General features: G+C 41.9%; 1 protein-coding gene across 1 annotated transcript in view; it reads left to right on the top strand.

Moving 5' to 3' along the window:
• Positions 1-8,947: 8,947 nt before the first annotated feature.
• Positions 8,948-21,750, top strand: part of pard6gb (par-6 family cell polarity regulator gamma b) — a 32,884-nt gene continuing 20,081 nt past the window's right edge. Inside the window, exons 1-2 of the mRNA XM_086177808.1 lie at positions 8,948-9,340; positions 14,199-14,421. Coding sequence (XP_086033934.1) covers positions 9,269-9,340; positions 14,199-14,421 — 295 coding nt within the window. The 5' untranslated portion in view covers positions 8,948-9,268. The remainder of the gene's footprint in view (positions 9,341-14,198; positions 14,422-21,750) is intronic.

Here is a 21,750-nt window from a genome sequence, read left to right as displayed (position 1 = left end):
GGCATCATTTCTTCCACGGAGACGGTGACAAAGTCCAGATCCCGCTGCAGGTCTTTGCCACTTCACACATCAAACAGAGCCTACAAATCAGGCTTGTGTGGAGGAGAGGAGCTGTGCCCATATAAGCATGCAGCAGTGTGGTCTGTTTGTGTGTGTGCTGTGAGAAACAGATCACACGAGCGAGTAAAAAGCACAGGAGGTTTTTCAGAGGCCTGAGTGCGTGTTCCGACGACGATGGCACCTTCATCAAGCATCAAGACCCGGTCTTTACTTTGAAAGATTGTCAAAGATTAGCTGGCTCTCAAACAAATTGAAAAAAAAATAAAATTTTGCATCATACAGAGCTTTGAGTCCTCATTGAAATTCCAAAATGGAAACACAGGCAGAACATTTCAAATCGTTTAATGAATTGTTACCAAGACAGGTTGTAAGAGAGTAAAAATAGACGGTGATTACGTGAAAAAGCAACCCAGACCTAACAGATCATCCAAGAGCAACGGCCAGTAACATCGAATCATAAACTAATGCACAACATGGAGGCGTATAGTGACAAGCAAAGACACGATTGGATAGGAAAATATAAAAGCTGCTTACCGAGTAAATCAGGATAACTCACTGAGTCGAACTCCGAGTTCCAGATTTGAGAGGTTTCCAGGTTTTGCTTAAAAACCATATATCTGGGCTCAGTCGGCCAGCCGGCTCCACAGAGCAGCTCCTCGGGCCAGACCCGCTGATGAGCTGATGCAGGTGAGACACATTAGGTTGTGACGGCAGTCAAACAAAGACAGGAAATAAGGAGGCCAATGCAGATCCCCCATGTGAAACCAGTCCATCGGCTCATGCTTAAAGATCCAATATAAAAACAGAAGTCTGGACAATATAAGATTGTGGCTAGAATTCAAACGAGTCTCTTACTGGGAGTTTTGATGAGATGCGTCAATTTCAATCGAGTGGATGCAACTTCAAGCTGCAGTGTAAATGTAATGACTAAAGAATTCCTGTTTTTTAAGTAATTGATAAATGGAAAGTATCTAAGTATATTCCCTTCAGTAATGCACTTAGACACTGGTACTTTACTTATGTTTTACCCATTAACACACTACCACAGGTCAGACAGCAATATTGTACTGTCTGTTCAACCATATTTTCCTGACAGCTGCAAGTTAATTTGTGATGAACTAGTGGATTAAGTTAAGTTGAGAAATATCTTCTGCTCCTTTTAAATAAATTAATCCAAAAAATAAAATAAAACACCATTCTATTTGTGGGGACATACATGATGGTGAAGCTGAGAACCAGACCGTTCCACCAAACTGAAAATGGATGTTTTTCTGTCAGAGCGCTTTTCGACTTCACCTTAACAATACTGCCTTACTTCCAGACTCTCGTGCACTCACAGCCCAACGGAGGGCAGTTCAATACGTCCTTCGGGGGCGGGGGGGGCATCCATCCAGCAGCCTTCCGATTACCAGATGGCAACGTCCCCCGTTTGAGCCATGAATCCGCTAATGTTGACTTTGCAGAGATAAAAGTGTCTCGCGGGACAATAATGGTATGGACCTGATTGGTCTTTTCGAGTGAAACTACCCGGGAGTATATAAAGCATTTAAAATGAAATCATCCTGCAACATCTACAGCTGTAAAAGACAACAGACTCGTTAATGCGGCAGTAAAAGTTCTCTGAAAAAATACTAATCCTTTATAGAATATAAAGGGATCCCCCCCAAGAGGGATCATTTTACTGCACAATGATTACTCTTACTTCAGCTAAATCTTTTTTTTTTTACTAAAATAAAATTATTTTCACTGTATGGCATTTATATTTTTACTGAGGTAAAGGATCTGAGTACTGCTGTCTGTCCCACACACACTTCAAGAAGAAACAAAAGTGAGGTGAAAAAAGGAAAATATGACTCCAATATTTTTTCACTTTGTGCTGCGTCTGCCTTTCATTTTTGCCCAGCAAGTTCCCGGTCCACGGCTGGAGAGTCAGACAGTGTGTCATGACTCAGAGTGATCCGCTGAGAAAGGCCGCAGCCTCCGCTTATGTTACAGCAAGACCGCAATGTCTGCCGGGTGCGACCTGAGCGTTGAGATCACCCCGGAGACGCACATGGAGGCCGTATTTACGTGTGTGCGCCCTCCTTTTCTCTTTAATCACAGAGCGAGTCAAGCAGAACAGAGCGGAGGGTTGAATCGGGGCCCTTTCTGCCCGTCCAGACGACTTCAGGCTGGCATCTCCGCCGTCTAAATAACCTCCGCTAACCAGCTCCGGATGACTCTCTGCCTCCGCACGGACGATGGATTACCTCAAGTATGGTTGCATCTCACTGCAATCGTCTCCTGGGACCACCTGAATTCAGACGTGCAGAGCCGGATTAAAACCACACGGTGATGAGATTTGGGGTTAAATGTGACTGCCAAGCTCCTATATCGCACACATCGCATGAGAAGTGGGACAGGAGACTCTCCATCTGAATGCAATAACTGGCTCACCCCTCCACCCACCTTACCTTTCTTTTTTCCTGATGTCTTCTTTATTTATTCATATACTCCATCTTTGACTTCTCTCCCTCTCCTTTTTTCCCACTTTAGCGTCTTTCTCTCTGTTCCCATTCATCATGTCTCTCTTTTCCCTTCTCATTACTGTCCTGATCTTTGCTTTTTTTTTCTTTCTCTCTCTCAACTCTCTCTAAAACAGTGATGCTAAATTGCAACAATGTGCCGTGGAGACAAAAGTCATGGTGCAAATGGAAATGTCAGCAATGGGTCAGAGGACTTTGATTATTGGATATGGTGCAATTGTCTCTATATTTGGCAGGAACAAATGTTGCATTTCAAATTCATGCATGTTTTTTTTTCCCCGACTCCCTAAACAACTACTTCGTGTCATGGGAATTAAGAAAAAAAAGAAAGGATGGATAAAAAACTAAAAGACAAATGTGTAGTAGTCCTGCCGTTGCTCTCTTCTGTTGGCCTGTGTGGCCCCCTGCTGGTTATATATGGTACCATTTACGAAATTAAAAAGTGGCAATCTAAATAATGCAGCCCCTAAGGAGGGCACTGGGCATTGTTTGGGTTGAACCCAACCAGTGATGTGCAGTCAGTAGAGGCAGGGGAGGCCGGGCCTCACCTGTCATCACGGAAAGAAAAAATGCGAAATGAAAAAATTGTGATTTGTACTATAAAGTTATTTTGCACGTAGCTTCACCATTTTTTAGTTATTTTTTTTCCAAAATCACAAAAAAAAAAAAAAATTCAAATTTAACATTCAAATATGAGGAAGAGACGTGCAGTGAGGATGTCAGTGCCTCACCAGCCATGAACCTCACCGCACGTCATTGAACCCAACCCAAGGCCGGACACATGAGGAGGGTTTTCCAGGAAGGGCATTCGATGTAAAAACACATGGCAGATTTTTTTTTTCTTCTTTTCCTTTCGGCTTTTCCTTTCAACCTTCTCCATCAAATCCTATTCTCTGTATCCTCTTCTCTCAAACCAGCTACCTTCATATCCTCTATCACTATGTCCGTAAATCTTCTCTTTTGGTCTTTCCTCTAACCCTCCTGCCTGGCGGCTCCAATTCCAGCATCCATCTACCAATACAATACAATACTGTACATGACCCAACCATCTCAGTCTGGCTTCTCTGACCTTCTCTGCAAAACATCTAACATGTGTTGTCCCTCTGATGGACTCATTCTTGATCGTATCCATCCTGGTCACTCCCAAAGAGAACCTCGACATCTTCATCTCTGCAACCTCCAACTCTGCCTCCTGTCTTTTCACAATGGCAGATTAAACGTGTGAATGACTTCCATAACGTATGAGTTGAGGCTCGGGATAACAACAGCGGTGCCGATAAGCAACAGAGTACCTGTGCAAACTGGGCTACCGTGGGTTGAAGAAGGAGAGGAAGGCGGCGCGTCTGTAGGCAGAGAGAGGAAAGGGCTAGGACTGAGAATAGAAGAAAGATATGCCCATATTATCACATACAGTTATACATAGAGCGAAATTTGACCACCAAATTTAACCCACCATGAATGCACCATGAGCTGAATGCAGCTAAGGGGAAGGGATAGGGTTTCTTGCTCCGTAACACTTCGACAGGCTGGGAGGAACCAGAAATCAAACCAGAAATGTTCGGTTCCATGAACCCCCGTGTCACGCCGTAGGGAAACTGATTGTTGGGACGATGACAGGAAAAGCTAGAGAGTTGGTTGACTGACGGAGAAGAAAGGTGGATATACCGTGTATCCAGGAGCCCAGGGGGAAAGGTAGCAAAGTCTATGAGCTTAGAGCAGTTTTTTAAGTTGTTCTATTATGGTATTGATGAGAAGAGAAATGGAGTAGGCGTTATCATGAAGAAGGTGTTTGTTAGGAAAGTCCCGGAGGTGAAAGAACAGTCAAATAGACCGGTGAGTTTGAAGCTAGAAATTGAAGGTGTGTTGATCAATTTTGTTAGTGGCTACGCTCCGCAGGTGGGATGTGAGTTCGACAGGAAGGAGGAATTCTGGAGTGAATTAGATGAAGGGATGCAGAAAATCCCCAGAGGCGAGGGGGGTGGTAATTGGTGCGGACTGCAACGGGCATGTTGGTGCAGGTAATAGAGACGATAAAGAAGTGATGAGCAGGTTTGGTATCCAGGATAGGAACACAGAGGGAGGGATGGTGGTAAACGTTGCTAAAAGGATAGCTGCAGAGTCGTGGCTGTTCTCATAACTTCATTGCATGAAGTTATGGGAAAGAGCAGTGAAAGCTAAACCGAGGGCAGAGGTGAGCATTTATGAGCAGCAGTATGGTATCTTGCCAAGAAAGATCACAACAGATGCAGTATTTGCTTTGAGAACGTTGATAGAAATATAAAGGGAGGGTTCAGGGAGCCGCAATGTGCCCGTGGAGATCTTGAAAAAGCATTCGACAGGATGCCGAGAGAGGAACTGTGATTGTATGAGGAAGTCTGGAGTGGCAGAGAAGTATGTTAACCTAGTGTGGGACATGTGTGAGAGCTCTAAACTAGCGGTGAGGTGTGCAGCAAGTGTGACAAAGGAGGTCAAGGTAGAGGTGGGACTACATCGGGGATCGGGTCTGAGCCGTCTTATATGCAGAGGTGATGGGCAGGCTCACAGATGAGATCATACAGGAATCTCCGTGGACCGCGATGTTCACAGATGACATTGTAATCTGTAGCGAGAGGCGGAGATAGGCCGCGGAAAGGAGAGGAATGAAGGTTAGCCGCAGCAAGACAGAATACATGTGTGTGACTAAAAGGGGCCCGAGTGGAACCTTGGGGTCACTGGGAGTTAAGATGAAGAGCAATGGAAAGTATGGAGAGGAAATTAAGAAGAGTATCGGTTGTGTTCTACGATTAAAGAAAAGGATGAGCGAAAATGAATGGAAAAGTGTAAGAGACGGTGTTGAGACCAACAGATGTCTGGCTTAGAGACGGGGGCAGTGACAGGAAGCTGAGCATGTAATTGCAGTGGGAGATGTTGAGGTTCTCTCTGGGAGTGAGGAGGATGGATGGGGTCAGAAATAAGTCCATCAGAGGGGACGGTGCATTCTTGATGTTCTGGAGATAAAGTCAGACTGAATGGTTTGGACGTGGACAGGAGGGATGGTGAAGATCTGGGTGGAAACAGAATGTGTTTTGAACTGCCAGGCACTAGAGGAAGACCAGAGAGGAGGTTTCTTGGTGGGGTGAAAGAGGATGTGAAGTTAGCTAATGTGTGAGAAGAGGATACAGAGAACAGGGTTAGATGGAAGCAGATGAGTCGCTATGGCGACCCCTGAAAGAAGCAGCTGAAAGGAAGAGGAGAGTGAAAATCTGATGGATCAATTTTGAAAATGACTTGAAAGTGAGAAAGTGAGGAGTGTCAGTTCGACCTTCTCCACACTGGATGGATTTGTGTGTGTGTGTGTGTGTGTGTGTGTGTGTGTGTGTGTGTGTGTGTGTGCGCGTATGTCTGTGTGTGTGTGCAAAGGCTTTGAAATGCATTAGATTTAAAGTGTATTGCCTATGTTTCTTCTTTCCTTTCTTCCAATTAACAGCTCTGTAAAGAGCAAAAGCATTATTCTAAAAAACATTTTAACAAGACAATGATTGTAATAAGGGGTTATCCAATTTAAATGTGCATATACCCTTGAAAATAAAGTAACAAGAAAGTTAGAACACACAAATTTGAATATTTTTAACTCAAGTATTTTCTAATACACTGAATTTCTGTGATAGGTTTTGTCAGATTTCAGGAAAGAGTCTTTTCCACATGTACACCAAAATAAATTTGCAAAGGTTGTTAAGCCATACAGTTAACTTGCCTAATTAATTGCGCGAGTATCAGACAGCACCTTTGTTTTTAGAATGTATATTGTTTTTTCCAAACCCATGAGCAAACGAAGGGCAAATTTGAAAGTCAAAATGAAATTGTGCAGTACTCAATACTGGTCTTTAGGCGACGCTGTACTCCAAGGTGTGATATTTGTGTATCCTACAGATTTCACAATTTATCTTCGCCATGAAAGTGAATCATAAAGTTTTAAAATATTGGATTCAAGTCAGCTTATTTGCAGGTAACAATTCACACCTTTTCCATGACATATTCAGCTTCACACTCCATCAGAGTCATCATAATCCTGATGTAAACACTTGTATTTTCCAGCTAGATAGAATTTGCACAAGAGTTTTATTCAATGAATGTTTAATTATTAAACAGGTATTCCTGCAGCAGAACATCCAGCACCGAACCCAGCGCTGTTAAAATGGGTAGATACTCTCAGAGGGAGAGCGGCCTTTGACACTAATGGGTTACTATTGGTCAACACATTCCTGTAGAGACTAAACAAGCAGGAGTGTTTCAGCTACTGTGTGTGAGTGTGTGTGTTTGTGTGGTTTAGGGGGGTTCAACAGCTGTTGTATACAGATACTGGGAATGCGGTAACACAGAACATCAGGTTCTCATGACTAGTTCACTTTTTCCTGCTGGCTGCCTTGACGAAAGAGATGTCAAGAAGCCTTGAAAAGTCATATAAACTACAACCTCGCTTTTTTTTGTTTTAAATTAGATGACGGTGATCAGGATGCAGATAATAGCACCCCTCTTTGCCCAACTACAGTTAAAGAGCGCTATTAGAAACCATGCAGTGGAAAGGAGCATACTGAAGTGCAGAAGTGTATCTTCATGAGCCTTTTGAAATTGATGATGATGAAGAGGAGGACATTTTAAGTAGAATAAGTTGATGTATATTATGAATAATCTTTCTTGGTGAGGTTTTCTGGCGTGCCACATCTAAACACTTTTAACCACCAGTGTGAACTTTCCTTAGTCTCAAATGTGAAAACAGTATAGGTTATAGCATAGGTTATATTCCACAACTATCTCGACGTGGTGTGAATAACCTGGAAATAATGGCTGTATTTCTTATAGCAGAATAAAACACTGTTTAAAATGATGACACTGTTCTTCATCCATGTGTATATCTGTAAGATTACCCTGGGAATACCTTCTCCAACAGGCCTCTGATAGACTCCTCCAAACTCCCTCCTGATACTTGTTGTTATCTTTGATTATTGGCGTAACGAGCCTTAAACAATCACTGAAATGAGATTACAAAGAGAGATTAGTGCGGCAGTTTATTTCAAACAGCTCCCCTCCCTGCAGGAGAAACTGCGGAAGGGCCCCTTTTTGACGAGTGCGCCTCCTGGCGCTCTGGAGAATCTGCATGCCTGGTGTTTACTTCATGTGCTGTTGGAATTCCTAAAAATAAATAAAAATTGGACGTCAAGGTTTATATTTGATGTTGTACATTTTGTTGTTGATTGGGAGGTGATGCTTACACTCAATTTCTGTATTGCTTATCCTACATATATACAATCCCTCCTTTATCATTACTATTCATGGTAGTGGTAATATTCCTAAAAATAAATAAAAATTAGATGTCAAGTACAACAAAAAAAAAAAGAAAGAAAAAATTAGACGTAAAGGTTTATATTTGTTGTTGTTCATTTTGTTGTTGATGGTGAGATGGTGCTAACACTCACTTTCTGTATCGCTTATCGTACATATATACAATCCCTACTTTATCATTATTATTCGTGGTAGTGGTAATATTCCTAAAAATAGATAAAAATTAGATGTCGAGTACAAAAAAAAAAGACATCAAGGTTTATATTTGTTGTACATTTTGTTGTTGATGGTGAGGTGATGCTAACACTCACTTTCTGTGTTGCTTATCCTACATATATACAAACCCTACTTTATCATTATTATTTGTGATAGTGGTAATATTAGTAGCAGTTGTGTTGTCAACATATGCGTTCATATATATATATATATATATATATATATATATACATATATACATATACATACATACATACATACATACATACATACATACATATATATATATATATATATATATATGAATATATAAATATATCATTATTATCTTTAGTGGGAGCAGTATCAGCAGAAATTGTGTTAGTATTAGCATTGTTGTTATTGTTGTGATTGATAACTCATCCATATTTATCTATATGATTTACCCTGCATACATGCAATCCCCTCTTTGCTAATTTAATTATTTGTTATTATTACTGCTATTATTTTCATAACTGCTACTATTGTTATTGTTGTTGACATTATTGTTGCTTTTGTTGTTCATGACGTTTCTTCTTGGTAAATCGTAGCTAACCGACGTACAGGTAAATGGTAAAAATGTTTAAAAAAAAAATCAACCCACTTACACTCATAGGTTTCACACGATTTTATAATATCGATGATCGACTCGAGTGTCTCCAGAGACCTTAAATGAGTACAAAAAAGTACAAAAGTACAAAAAAAAAAAAAAAGTTCAACAGAAAAGTACGTCATCGCAAAAAAGCTGAGAAATCCGAGCGGTCCATGAACGCATCAGAGGATCCCATATTTCAGGAGGGCTGATGTCATTTGAAAACTTACCCCCACATTGAGTCTCTCTCTCTCTCTTCTCTCTCTCTCTCTCTCTCTCTCTCTCTCTCCCGGAAAGTCCTCCCTCATGTGTGGCGGAGCACATTTGAGGAAAATCGCAGGAGAAGAAAGACAGTAAAAGAGACGCACTAACGCCTGCGTGGAGCGACGCGCCAGGACTTCATACCAGCAAGAACTAGGAGAAGAAGAAGAAGAAGAGGGAGGAGGAGGAAGACGAGAAGGAGAGTCGCGGCCCGGAGCTCCTCTTTTCTGAAGGGGGGAAACTTTTTTTTTTTTTCCAGGAAACTTCAACCGCGAAAATGAACCGGAGCTTTAACAAGTCGCAGCCGCTGCGGAACTTGGATTGCAACGCCGTGGAAGTGAAAAGCAAGGTGAGCTCCCGTGGGTGTGGGTGGGCTGGAGATGGACATCTGGGGTAAAAAAAAAAGGGGGGAGGTGGAGATGAAGACTTCACACGGGTGTCCCGCCTTGACGCACAGACGCTGAGGTTTAACTTTACCCGATTTTTAATTTATTTATTTACTTTTTATTCCTTGTTTGTTTGTTTTTTCCTTGTTTATCTGAATCATTATCCCCGTCGGTGACTTTTTTTTTTTTTGCAGCAGATCTCTTCCTCTGACTCCCCTCCGTGCAGATTGTGCTGATTTGGCTTTTTCTCTCCTGCTGGGAAAAAAATATATATATAAATTAAAAAAAGAAAAACACAGATGAAAACTTTTATTTACAGGCATCATGTTCGATATGATAAGTTGGATTTAGTTTTGTAACTTTGATTTCCGCCGTCTCTTAGATGAGATGAGATGAGATGAGAATAACTTTATTTATCCCGAAGGAAATTGTTGTGCCAGAGTTTCAAGTAAAAAAAATATAACAGTAATAGATAATAGTAGAAAGGAGGAAGAATAAGAATACAATGAAATATGAATTGTCTTAACTGTTAACCGTAACTACAAAGATTGAAGATTCCCTGCGGCTGAGGGAAGAGGAATTAAATAGATATATGTATATATTTTGGGGAGGGGGCACTGTGGGTGCAGATGTAGAGAATCATCTGTGTGCAGGGTTATGTAATGGACGACGCAGAATTGAGCCCCTCTGAATGGGTTTTAAGTACGAAATGTCAAATATTTTGATTTCACTAGAAGTTTTGATTGACAGCAGGCATTTTGCATTGTGTGTGTGTGTGTAAAAGTGCCAATCAAACCAACTAAAAGCCTGCTTGTCTGCAACAACACCCCACTCTGTAACTGTCCCTATCCAGAGCATCAAGACTGTTTTGTTTTCCAGAAAAAAAAAAAATATGGGTGTGAGGTTCTTGAGGCTGTACACGTCCTCAACATCAGCTTAAAAGTTCCCTTGTCAAATCCACCTCCCCTTCACTTTAAATATCACAGGCTTGTGGTTGAAAAATCGGGGACGCGCCGCGAGTTTTCCTGCACGCAGAGATGGTTGTGGTTGGAGGCTGGTTGGGTGGAGGAACGGGCCCGGGCCTGGGAATGCACGCAAAGGATGCTCAATATTCCCTTGAATCCACAGAGAAGTGCTTGCTGTGTTCCCCTGGGATGGTTGACGGGTGGGCGTGACACAGATGTGAGGTGTGTTTCTCCGGAAGCAGGTTTACGGGGGCGTTATCGAGTCCCCGCCGTACTGTACAGCTGAGTCATGGTCGTAAAACGTCACATTTCCCTTTTTGGATCAGATGTAGTGCTTCACTTGCAGTTGCGTCACTTCAAGGTTCTGTATTCTCTCATAATATGAAACCTTGTGGTTTCACCTCACATTCACCAACGCCATGATTCATGGGTGGGTGGCGTCAATATCACACTTAGCTTCTCATATTTACCCAACAGTTCATCCTGATCCCGGCATGCTGTTTTGGTTTTTGTTGTGTGTCTCTAGTATAAATCAGTAATTCTTTTATCTGGACTATCTTGTTTTCTTAACCCCTCGAAGCCAAAGAAGATGAATTGATAGAGCAACCATGAATATGCTCTGCTTTTTTTTTTTTTTTTTTTTTTTTCAGATTGTTCTTCAAGCTTTGGATCCTCTTAGTTACAGTTGTGAAAATGTTGTTTTGAGCTATTTTCCTGTCCTGTTATCAGATCCTTGTTTTACTCGAGGTGCGATGGTGATTTCAGCCCATTTTATGTCACTGAAAATCAGTTTCACGGACGAGTTTCTGCAGTCGCCGCAGTAAACAAATCTCCCTCGCCTCCTGGAGAACATCAACCAAACAGTCAATTTTTTCCAATGGTGGGAATCGCGTGTGAAAATCCAAGCGCGAAATTATCAGAAAAAGGGGTTCAGAATGGTCCAAAACATGTTTTTAAAGCTGGCAAAAAAACAATTTTAATTGTTTGTGAATTTTGGATAGAAACAATAGAAATATGAACAATAAAATGGTTGACAAAAAGTAAGATTGGGGGCGAGGGGGGGTGTTTTCTGGAAGTTTGTGAAAAGTAGGGGGAGAGGAAGGAGAAGTGAGTTTGTGTCTGAAAATGTCCTGAAAAACAGAACAGTACCTTTAGGTGAGAACCTTGTAGCTTGGTCTGCCTCTGGGGCTACCAGGTGTCTGCTTCTCATCGGTTCACGTCTGCTTCTGTCAGGGGGGAAACTGGTGATAAGTTTATCAGGGATAAGGCAGTAGGTGTCCAGTATCCTCTGCCTAAAGCTGCTTTCCCTCACCTAAAGCTCTTATCAGCGACAGGGAGATGGCGGGGGATTCCTGATCTCCCGTCTATCGTCGTGTTTTCACGTTTATGCAAATGTTTCTCCAAAGTACAGAGAAGGCCCAACTCTGCCACCTTCCACTTCTTCATTTTCTCCGGTGCGTCAGTCTTCAGGCGTGTTTTAGCCTGCCGACATCCCCTGGCTCCGATTGGCCGGCTGGACGAGCGACGTCACCTTTTTAGTGATTTATTCTTAGGTTTGGACCGGTGTTCAGGTGATTAATCGGCTCCTGCCCAGACATGCTCGTACCCCCGGGCCGCGTTCGTTTGTGAACAGCATGTTCAGGGGTGATGACATCGCTCAGAGCAAGAACATTCAGGTTCACACTTTTACCAAAGTTTCCTTGGAAAAAACAAAAACAAAAAAAAACAGGTGTGATTATTTACGATTCTTGGTCAACATGTGACGGTGTGAAGTGGCCCTCACCGAGACACATCTCTTTCCTTATTCCTCCGATCAAATCCCATTGGACAAACCTGTTCCACAGCCTCTTGCGTCATTATGTTATGTGGAAGAGTTTGATTTGCTGGAATCTAAGATGGAGGTTGAAAACTTCCTCCTGCTTACAGTTAACCCTCCCCACACACACAAACACACACCATACTGTATATATGGTGTGTGTCATCTTCTAATTACAGAGGAGTGCCGGTTAATGTATCCGCCTCCCTTCTTCTCTACAGTAGAGCGGCAAACGGCCTCCGTCCATCCACGATGGCGTCCTTCGCCATCGGCGCCCTCCTCTTACAGTAACAAACAGCAGCAAACTCCGCAAATCACCTCTGTGATTCAGGGACCAGCCGCCGCTCCGATTGTCCGCGGCCGTGGTTTACGGGGCCAAGCTTTTGTGCCCCAGCAGTATCGGTCAATCCCCCCCTTTTTCTCCAACTCTCCCCCAGCCCTTTCGTGGTCGTCTGTGAGTCACATGATGACCCCGCTGCGACCTTCAGCTGCGGCCCCATTGGTGGTTTGACAACCTGGCTGGGAAAGAAAGCTGCAGAACAATTGTCCAAGTCTGCACTCGTGTGCATAAACTGTGGCTGGGAGGCGGAGCTGTCTGCCGCCACCACTTTATATTTCTGTTTATCTGATTATACAAGGCACCTTTCTTGTTTCTTTTTGTAGTCTTTCCCTGCTGTGTTTTGGACAAAGTTTCAAGTAATAGGCAGGCAGTCTGCTTTTAAAGGCCTATTTCTAAGGGGAGGAAAATTGAATCAAATATCTTTACAACCCTTATCGTTACAAGCATGATGTAAGTTAATGAAGAAAAACGGCTGCTTTTTTTTTTTTTTTTTTTTTGAGAAAATTAAATAGTACAGAAGTCAGGGAAAGGAGGATGGAAACATTTAAGAAAATCTTTAATGTATTTTTACCTTTTTTTTTTTACTCTAGGCCATGGAAAACAGTACTCAGTGCAGCTGCAGAATTGTTATTTCTAATTTGACCAATGAAAGGGTTGAAGTTTTGCGTTGTTTCGTCTGCAGGTCCGCCATAAATCAATGTTCTGAACCCATTGCAACCATATTCTACTAAACTGGGGTCAAATGGACACGTGTTTTTTATTCCAGGAAAAATTAAAAGTAAGTAAGTAAGAGAGAGAGAGAGAGAGAGAGAGTGAGTGCTAAAGTCAGAATGGACTGCTGGTTTTAGGACTTGGAAAAACCTGTAAATTGTTGAAAAAGCTCACAGTGAGTAAAAAGATATAAAAACAAACGACTGGAACCTGCTTAGAGTTCGACGGGGTCAACTGTCGAGCAAAGAGGGACCGAAATGAAAGCAATATTCCTTGACTTTGGAAAGAACCATTGAGTTTCAGCTGAGATTGACATGACAGATTATGTCTTATTTGCATCAGTTAAAGTAATAGATGGAATAAGTAACATGTAGATTCAAAGCAGAAATGATCACACACACACACACACACACACACACACACACACCAGATCAGATGATATATTATTTATAGCTCTTATGCATCAGGTTCACCCGGAGTCCAGTCTATCTTACCGTGGACTCAAGAATATTCTCGGAATAGTCAATTTTGACTCAAAGCTAATCTTTGAGCAAATCTTTTCAGTTGACGAATTAATTCAGCATGGATTTAAAAGATTATGATTTTTTTTCTCACCACATCTTGAAGTCTAATATCTACCACTGTGATGATGATTTGCTGTCAGATATTTTTTCTGTGACTGTCAAACTCCCTCACATTTCAATGTTTTGCTAATTGTCTTAAGTCTGCCGTGCAAACATATGACGTTGTAAGAAATTCTCAAAGATTGTTGTAACAGCGGGTACTTTGATTCGGTTCATCTGCGCTGCCTCGGGAAGTTGTGCATCCCGGGCTGACGGAGCTCGGGGCCTCTATCCTGCTGGTTCTATGTGACAGTCAGCTGGTGAAAGCATAATCCTAGACTCTCCGGTTTCCTCTTCCGTCGTTGTTTTTCTACCAATTGCCGCTTTTTAACTCCCCATTCCCCCGTTCTCCATCTTTCTCCTCAGTATGGGGCCGAGTTTCGCCGTTTCTCCGTGGACCGGGTTAAGCCGGGAAAGTTCGAGGAGTTCTACAAGCTCATCCTGCACATTCATCGCATCGCCAACATGGAGGTGATGATCGGCTACGCTGACGTCCATGGCGACCTGCTGCCAATCAACAACGACGACAACTTCTGCAAGGCAGTGTCAACAGCTCACCCACTGCTCAGGATCTTTATCCAGCGACAAGGTTGGTCTTTTTTTTTTTAATAAAGGTTTAATACCATTTGTTATTTCTAATGTTTATTGCGAAGCATATTAATTGTGAAAGCCCGAGTGCATAATTTCATACCAGAAACCAAAAGCTAATCTCTTAAAAATCAATTAAATGAACATTGGCTAGATATTGGTTTTCAAATATCCTGCCTCTATTAAATTGTTGTTTTTTTTTTTTTGAGTAATTTATTTCATCAACTGCATCTCAGGCCACAATTACTGTGCTGACTTGAAAGAAGTTTCCCCCCTGAAATATTTCCTTATCCAATTATGTTTCTCTTCCCGCTACGGGAACTCAAGGCCTTTTTGTTTACTTCACGCAAAGCTCTGTGTGTGTCTGGGCGTGTGTATTTTTGTGTTTACCGTCCTCTTATTGGCTGGATCTGCTTCAGTCTGTGTCTGTCTGCCTGGCTAAGTCCTGTGACTTATCCAGAGGAAGGGCTTGCAGGCAGATGAACTCACACATATACACACACACACACACACACACACACACACACATACTGGCCGGTGCCTTGGCAGCCCCATCGAAATCAGGTCATTGAGCAAAGCCTGCATCCCGGCATACCAGACATTACTGAGAGACAAAAGATCTGCATGAAAAGAGAGACTCCTCACTGAGCTCTCTCCATTTGTGTGTGCGTGCATGTGTGAGAGTGTGTATTCGTTCAAAGACAACTCCACGGTAGCCTGAATGGGAACAAGCCCTGGTCTCTCTCTCTCGCTCTCTCTCTCCCTCTCATTGATCCCAACTTTGGAGCAGAGCTTGACTGCCTGCCAGTCGGCCAAACTGCATACAAATGAATCCATCAGCATTCGCGTCTATTCATACCTTCAGTCCTTCTTGGAATGTGCGTAATGAACACGTACACTCCAGGGCATTGTTTTAATTGTCACATAGTGGATTCAGCTGCACAAGCTTGCCTCAGTTGCAAATTTCCTGCTACAAGTACTTTGGGTATTCAAGGCGAGTTCACACGGTCGGAACTAAATCAACGCATTTGATGATATTGATCAAAAAATCAAACCGGTCCTCCAAGTTTTTATTTCCATATATAATTGGAAGGCAGCTGAGACGCGAACAAAGGACAACCGTCATCAGCACGAAATGTTTGACAAATCTGTTTCAGGGAAAGTTTTCCCGGTGTAAAACCCAACTATTTGTCAGGTCTCCAGCAGCTGATCATATACTCGCCTGGCTTTTCCGCAAGCATCCTGCTTCCCTAAAAGCAAGAGAAGTCAGCAGATACAAAAAAACAGTACTGAGTCTCCAGTCCTTGCTGCCCTGTGAACTGGCAGGATTCAGATTGTTCCAGCGCACAAGTTTCAACCCGTCTTGACTTGAATCTTTAATCTGAACCGACTATGAGGATGTGCTATTCAGTTGGGTTGGTTGATTGACATCACAAGCTGACATTTAATGTCCTTAGATGCACTCGAACAAAAAAGTATGATATTAAAAGTATTGCTATGTTAGTCATGTAGGGGTTTTTCTCCTGCCAGAAAAGCACCAGATGTTTTGCTCCTGTTTTGGAAGCCTTTTTAGAAAAAAAAAAAAGAAAAAAAGAGCTGCATTTACGGTCTAGCTGTTCAAGGCAGACTGGCATTAGTTTGGTATTGACTTAGCATGCTGTTTACTGAGGCTTAAAAAAACATAGGTAGTTACAGGCACGTTGGCTGGTAAGCTTGACTTTGCCGCTGATCTTCTCCTGAACTCTCCGTAAGCCCTCTGTCTTCTGGACGAACTCGGGCTGAAGAAGCGTCTCCTCTGTTTTCTCACTTGGACAAGTCTCATTCCACGTAATACATTATTGATTATCTGTAAAAGAACATTAAGAACTGGAGGGCATCCCTTTCATGATCTAGGATTCTCAACTCCACTCTCTGAAAGTAGACAATTTGTCCCATAAATAACCAATATGTTTACTAAACAGACTGAGGAGTATATGCTTTTTTTAATAACGTAAGAGAAACACATCTATTTCTTGGTAAAAGTCTGACTGCTCCCACATCATATATATATTAGAATCAAGCCATACGCAGGTGAATTTTTTTATAAGATTTTAGTGAATTCCAGAGGTTCCAGTTGGCAGATTTTTGGCACTGTGGCTATTATGTGAAATCATTCGCAATTAAATAATGACATAATTCATTCCTAAAGCTTCTAGTCAGTGTCGTCTGTAGTTTCCACCTCTACTTCATCCCGTCCTGACAGGCTCACAGTCACAATCAATAAAGATGCCGCTTTAATTGTGACCAGGCGTCGCGAGCGGTCCCCTCCATTTTATCCCAGTTTTCTCTCCGAGAGAACGGCTGAGAAAACGTTTGTAGGTGAGCAGACGTGGCCTCGACAAATTTGAGGCTTTCGTGGTGTGAACACGACAAAGACATGGCGATGTGGTTCAGGAGAAAGTCCACACTTGTGACTGATTCCGATGAGTCACTCGGCATTGTAAGTCGCCAAACAAAAGCATGTGTGTGCAACAGTGAGTACCTTATGTTTCAGAAGAGCTGTGCCCAGTATGGTACGTGTGTGTGTGTATGTGTGTGTCAGCTGGTACCAGTGGAGGTCATCAGTGAGTGAGCCTCGGTGTCACTGCATCATCAGCAGACCACCCACGGTAGAAAAAAAAAAGATGCCTTCACAAAGACGCTTTGACTCACCAATCAGTCTCAGTTGAGACACTTGTCATGAAATAAATGTGTGTGTGTGTGTGTGTGTGTGTTGGTTGGGATGCAAGGATTTAAATGGACCACCACCCGTCTGCTAACCCTTAGAGTGTCTCTTTCTGTCTCGATTAAAAGTCGAAGGAGGGTCATCAAAACAAAAAATTTAGATATTCTTTGTTAAGTAACTCTTGCCACTATCGAATTACTCTCAAATTCATTATCAAATCAGTAATTATTACCTGTAGAACCTTCAGGAAATCGTGTGTTTTTTCTCTGTTCCGTGTAATAATAGTCATTACACCTTGTGTCTATTATCCACCTGACAGCCTCCTTCCAGGCTTAGGCTGGCATTGTTGGTCTGATCAGTCAACCACGTGCGGCCTTTGTCTAGAGACATAACAATAATCCAGCTGAAGGTTCCTGTTGCCACCTGGGGCAAAAGAGAGCTGACCTTTCAATGTGATCTCTGCATGAAGAATCACGGTATACAACACAGCTCTCAGTCATAGTAAATATAACTAAGCTATTACTTTTTTTTTTAATGGATTACTTGAGTTACTTTCTGTGTTTGAGAGAAATCAGGCTTGTTATTCTTTGCTACTTAACAAAAAGCAGCTTGCTGTCATAAAGTAATCAAAAGTAGGTGTTTATTGCTTTATAATTATCGTTATTACCGTCACCTTTGATGAAAGTATTAGCGAAGTTTGTTTTTAATTTGGATCACAACATTGTTCATGGGTCTCCTCCCAGCTTTGTGCAAAGTTTGACGGAGCTATAGTTGACCCATCAATATTCATGCAATATTGTGACGTACATTAATGGTCATCCAAAAGGACTAATACAAACTATTTCTTATCCTCTGCCCATTTGCTCAGGGATGGCAACGGCAGCATGGCCAAATCCAATTTTGGGACTCTCATCAGGTTTATGATTTGTCAAGTAAAAACCACCATGCCACCTACAAACCTATAAAGTTGACATTTTGCTAAATCCAAAAGTTATCCGATTATTATAGTTCAATTTGAAATGGCATTTAAAGCTGTTTCTCCCTAAATTGGTTCTGCTTCTTGAACCGTTTCTGTTCAAGGTTCTTGAAACCTTGGCTCTGTCTACTGACCTGGCTCACATTCCCTCCAATTTTGGGCAGAACCACTGCATGATCGCAAAGAGACCATCGCAAAGAGAACAGCAGAAGCAAGTACTGCGCTTCCAAAGTCCGAAACCAAGTATGGTTGTTCCATACCAATTATTTTTGGTACAAATGCTTAGAAAGGATCAAATTTAGGTTTGCAAACTAGACAGATTTTCATTATGGAATAAAACACCAGTGTCACTCTGTGCAACAGGTCATTTTGTTGCATGATGCAGAGATAAGCAGCTCACCCACTTTAAGTTATTACACTTTTCCCTCATTCCATGTTTTGCATTTGAAGTTTTTAACAGTTTTTTGACACTGTTGTCACTTCTGTATATGACAGTTCTTGAAAATCTTACACTGGAAGCTGAAGCAGTGTAAAACAATTATTTACACAGCCTTGGCTTTGTATCTGGGTTGTATTATCACTAAATTCAAGCCAAGATCAGCCTTTTCTTATACTGTGGGAGTACACCTCAAGAAACAGATGTTGGGGGTCATATCTAAAATCACATGATTTCCCATGGAACTGCAAGTCCCACATAAATGGCTCTCAGACCAAAAAACAACAAAAAAAACAAGCAACTCAGCTCATGGGTTTCTACTTTTCACCAACATTTGTCCTTTTTCATACAACAACAAGCTATTTCTACTGTACCATGCGCTGTTAAAATGCCAGAGGGTAAATTCGGTAGAAACACGGTACAAGGCGACAGTGCAGAACCACAGCTGATTTCCCACACTACACTAACTACTAATTTTGATAGTTTCTTTGTGATAGAACGTGCAGAGCTAAGTTCAGTCTAGGTGAATTTAATGTTATCTGTAATTACATTAATGGTCCACATGTACTGTCAATCCAAGCGTAACACACAACTTGTTTGGAAAGCTTACTTTAAGGGAAAATAAAGATATTGTGCACTGTGCCAGTGGCCTGCACACAGACTAAACTTTCAACAAAGAGAAGAGAGCCCTGTTTGCAAAGCGCTGAAAGTTTAAATAAATAGAGCAGACCAGGAAGGCCAGGGTTGTCTGCACGGTTTTGTATCTACCATGCCGGCTCCAGTGACCGCGCCGCTCCCCACACCTGTGAAAACCAGACAGTCAGATATCATCGTGGAGCCGGAGACAGAAGATGGTGAGCTCGAAGGAAACTCGGCCAGTCAAAGCTGAACCAAATGTGCAGACCAGCTTTGTTTCCCAGCAACTTGGACAGCACATTTGTTTGGAAATCAAGGGCATGGTTTCTTTCCACACAAGGCTGTCTTGACTTTTTTTTGTTTGTTTTCTCATCAATTCAATATTATTAATAGTAATATGTTTCAACAAAACAGAACAAAGTTCTGTGTGCTATGATTACAGGCTCTATTTAAACTCAGATCTATTTTAGTACAACAGGAGAACTTTTGGATTTCTAACGGATATTTTTTTTCTTTGATATATTATTCATCTTCACATGATGCCTCCGTTAACTTGAAAAATTCAGACTTTTCATTTTTATCAATAAGAGAAAGTTGTAATATGTAAATTCACAATACTTTTTTTTTTTTTTTTTTGTATTTGGTTGCAAATTATTGCTGATATTAGAATTTAGCACCTTGAATTTTACGCGCCAAATCAATTGAGGCTTATAATTGTAGAGAGTTGGGTTGTCCACCTATTTTCATTATCGTGCCATTTGCAATCAAAAACTTCCCTATGGGCTCAATCTTTCATTAGCAGCAAAGAGGATAAGATCCTGCACTGCTATTTTCTCATAATGCTGCATCATGGGGTTGCTGGTGCATCATCCAAGTCTCCCGTATGCCAAAGCTTCATACACGGCTAGTATGAAGCACCAACACTGCGATCGTTTGAGTTACATTGACAAACATTCACTGGTTGATGCTATTCTGTAGAAAAATCATGTCACTTATCTTTGCTCACTGTCAACCCCAGTGGTAGAATCATGGTTTGATAGGAAATGCTAATTTTTCAATGCTACAATCTATTTTCAAAATATATTCTGGCTCAAAGACTCTTGTTTACTCGTTTATAATAGTCAAACACTTATTACAGTGTAAGATAAACTGAAGTAATTATGACACAAAATCCACAAACTCTAATTCCGCATGACTACAGTTAAATGCCTGAAAAGGTTACAGTCCATATAAAGGAAATGGAGACATTTTTCAGGGCTTGTGTTTTTTTTTGTTGTTGTCTGGCTTTGTGTTTTTCAGGGATTCATTGTAATTGGTAAAATATTTAATTTCCTCTCGAAAAAAGGATGGCAAGTAGATATGTAATCCTTTCAAAATTCCTGTGACTCACTTCTCTTGAGGATGACATTACCTTTTTGTTCCTATTTACTTGTCTTGGAACATTTGGTCGTGTGTGTGCTCTTGTAGTTACCAACTGGATGAACCTTGCTTCTCCTGCACGGTGGCTCAGGGCTACCGTTTGCGTGCGTGCGTGCGCGCGTGTGCGTGCATGTGTGTGTGTGTTGCTGGTGTCCATGTGCTCTCCTCAATCAATGGAATAGTGTCAACATGCCAGTGCTTAGTCATGGTAGCTATAGGTGAAAGCTTGACCCCACAGCATTTGATCCGTGTAGACAAGGGGTAGGGCCACCCCAGTAATTAGCATTGGGACTTTATCCCAGGAAAACCACACAAAGCTGATATAGCCCTTGGGCGCTGGATCAAAATAAGTCCCCCTTGATTGTTGCAAGAAATATTGGATCTATTCCCGCCAGCGTGCATCTTTATTTATTTATTTCATCTCATAATCACTTGCATTCGGGAAGCCTTTCACTGAGCCATTTACTTGGAATGGATGTGAGACTGATAGTATTTTTTTTTTTCTCATAGCAGCAAATCTGTTTTGGTCATGCGAAGGCAATGTTTTATTGTCTTTAAATTCTCTGTGACTGTTTGCCGGTGTCAATCAGTGAGCCTTGTACCCCCTGACCTCAGAGTTTGGTACCACGCAGACCTCCAGCTTTAGGGCGAAGCCTGTTAAGATTGCAATGAAATAGCTTCACGCTCCGGACTTCCTGTCTCTCCCCTGCAGGAGACGAAGACATCAGTTGTCAGTTGCAGCCAACCTCTGGTTTTTCCCTTCTTTTTCCGTTCTGTGTATTTCTTTGCTCCATCTCATATGCTTTCTGTTATCACCAGCAAAGACATGCCAACAGTAAACAGCAGCCAGTATAGATTTTAGTTGCTAACTAGACCTTTTTTTTATTTTTTGGGTTGTTTTTTTTAGATGCTAAATACACTTCATTCTTTTCATAGTACAGCTGAGCCAAGACGTTGTCAAGGGCAAAGGGAGAGAAAACCACTGCAGACAGTGGGGAGTCGCTCTGACAGAGAAAAAGACAGACAGGCGGTGAGAAGGAAGGAAGCAGAGAGAACTGGGCAGGTTGAGTCCACCTCCATCCTGTGGTCTGGCTGTTATCCTTTGTTGCAATCTGACCCGACTGAAATAAGAGAAACTATCTGAAGACGAGTGAAATCC

This window comes from Fistularia commersonii, chromosome 30 (assembly GCF_037954325.1).
Source record: "Fistularia commersonii isolate RoL2024-O1a breed Wild chromosome 30, RoL_Fcom_v1.0, whole genome shotgun sequence".
Classification (NCBI taxonomy): Eukaryota; Metazoa; Chordata; class Actinopteri; order Syngnathiformes; family Fistulariidae; genus Fistularia; species Fistularia commersonii.
Note: the sequence above shows the minus strand (reverse complement) of the source record. Positions and strands in the feature narration are given on the sequence as shown.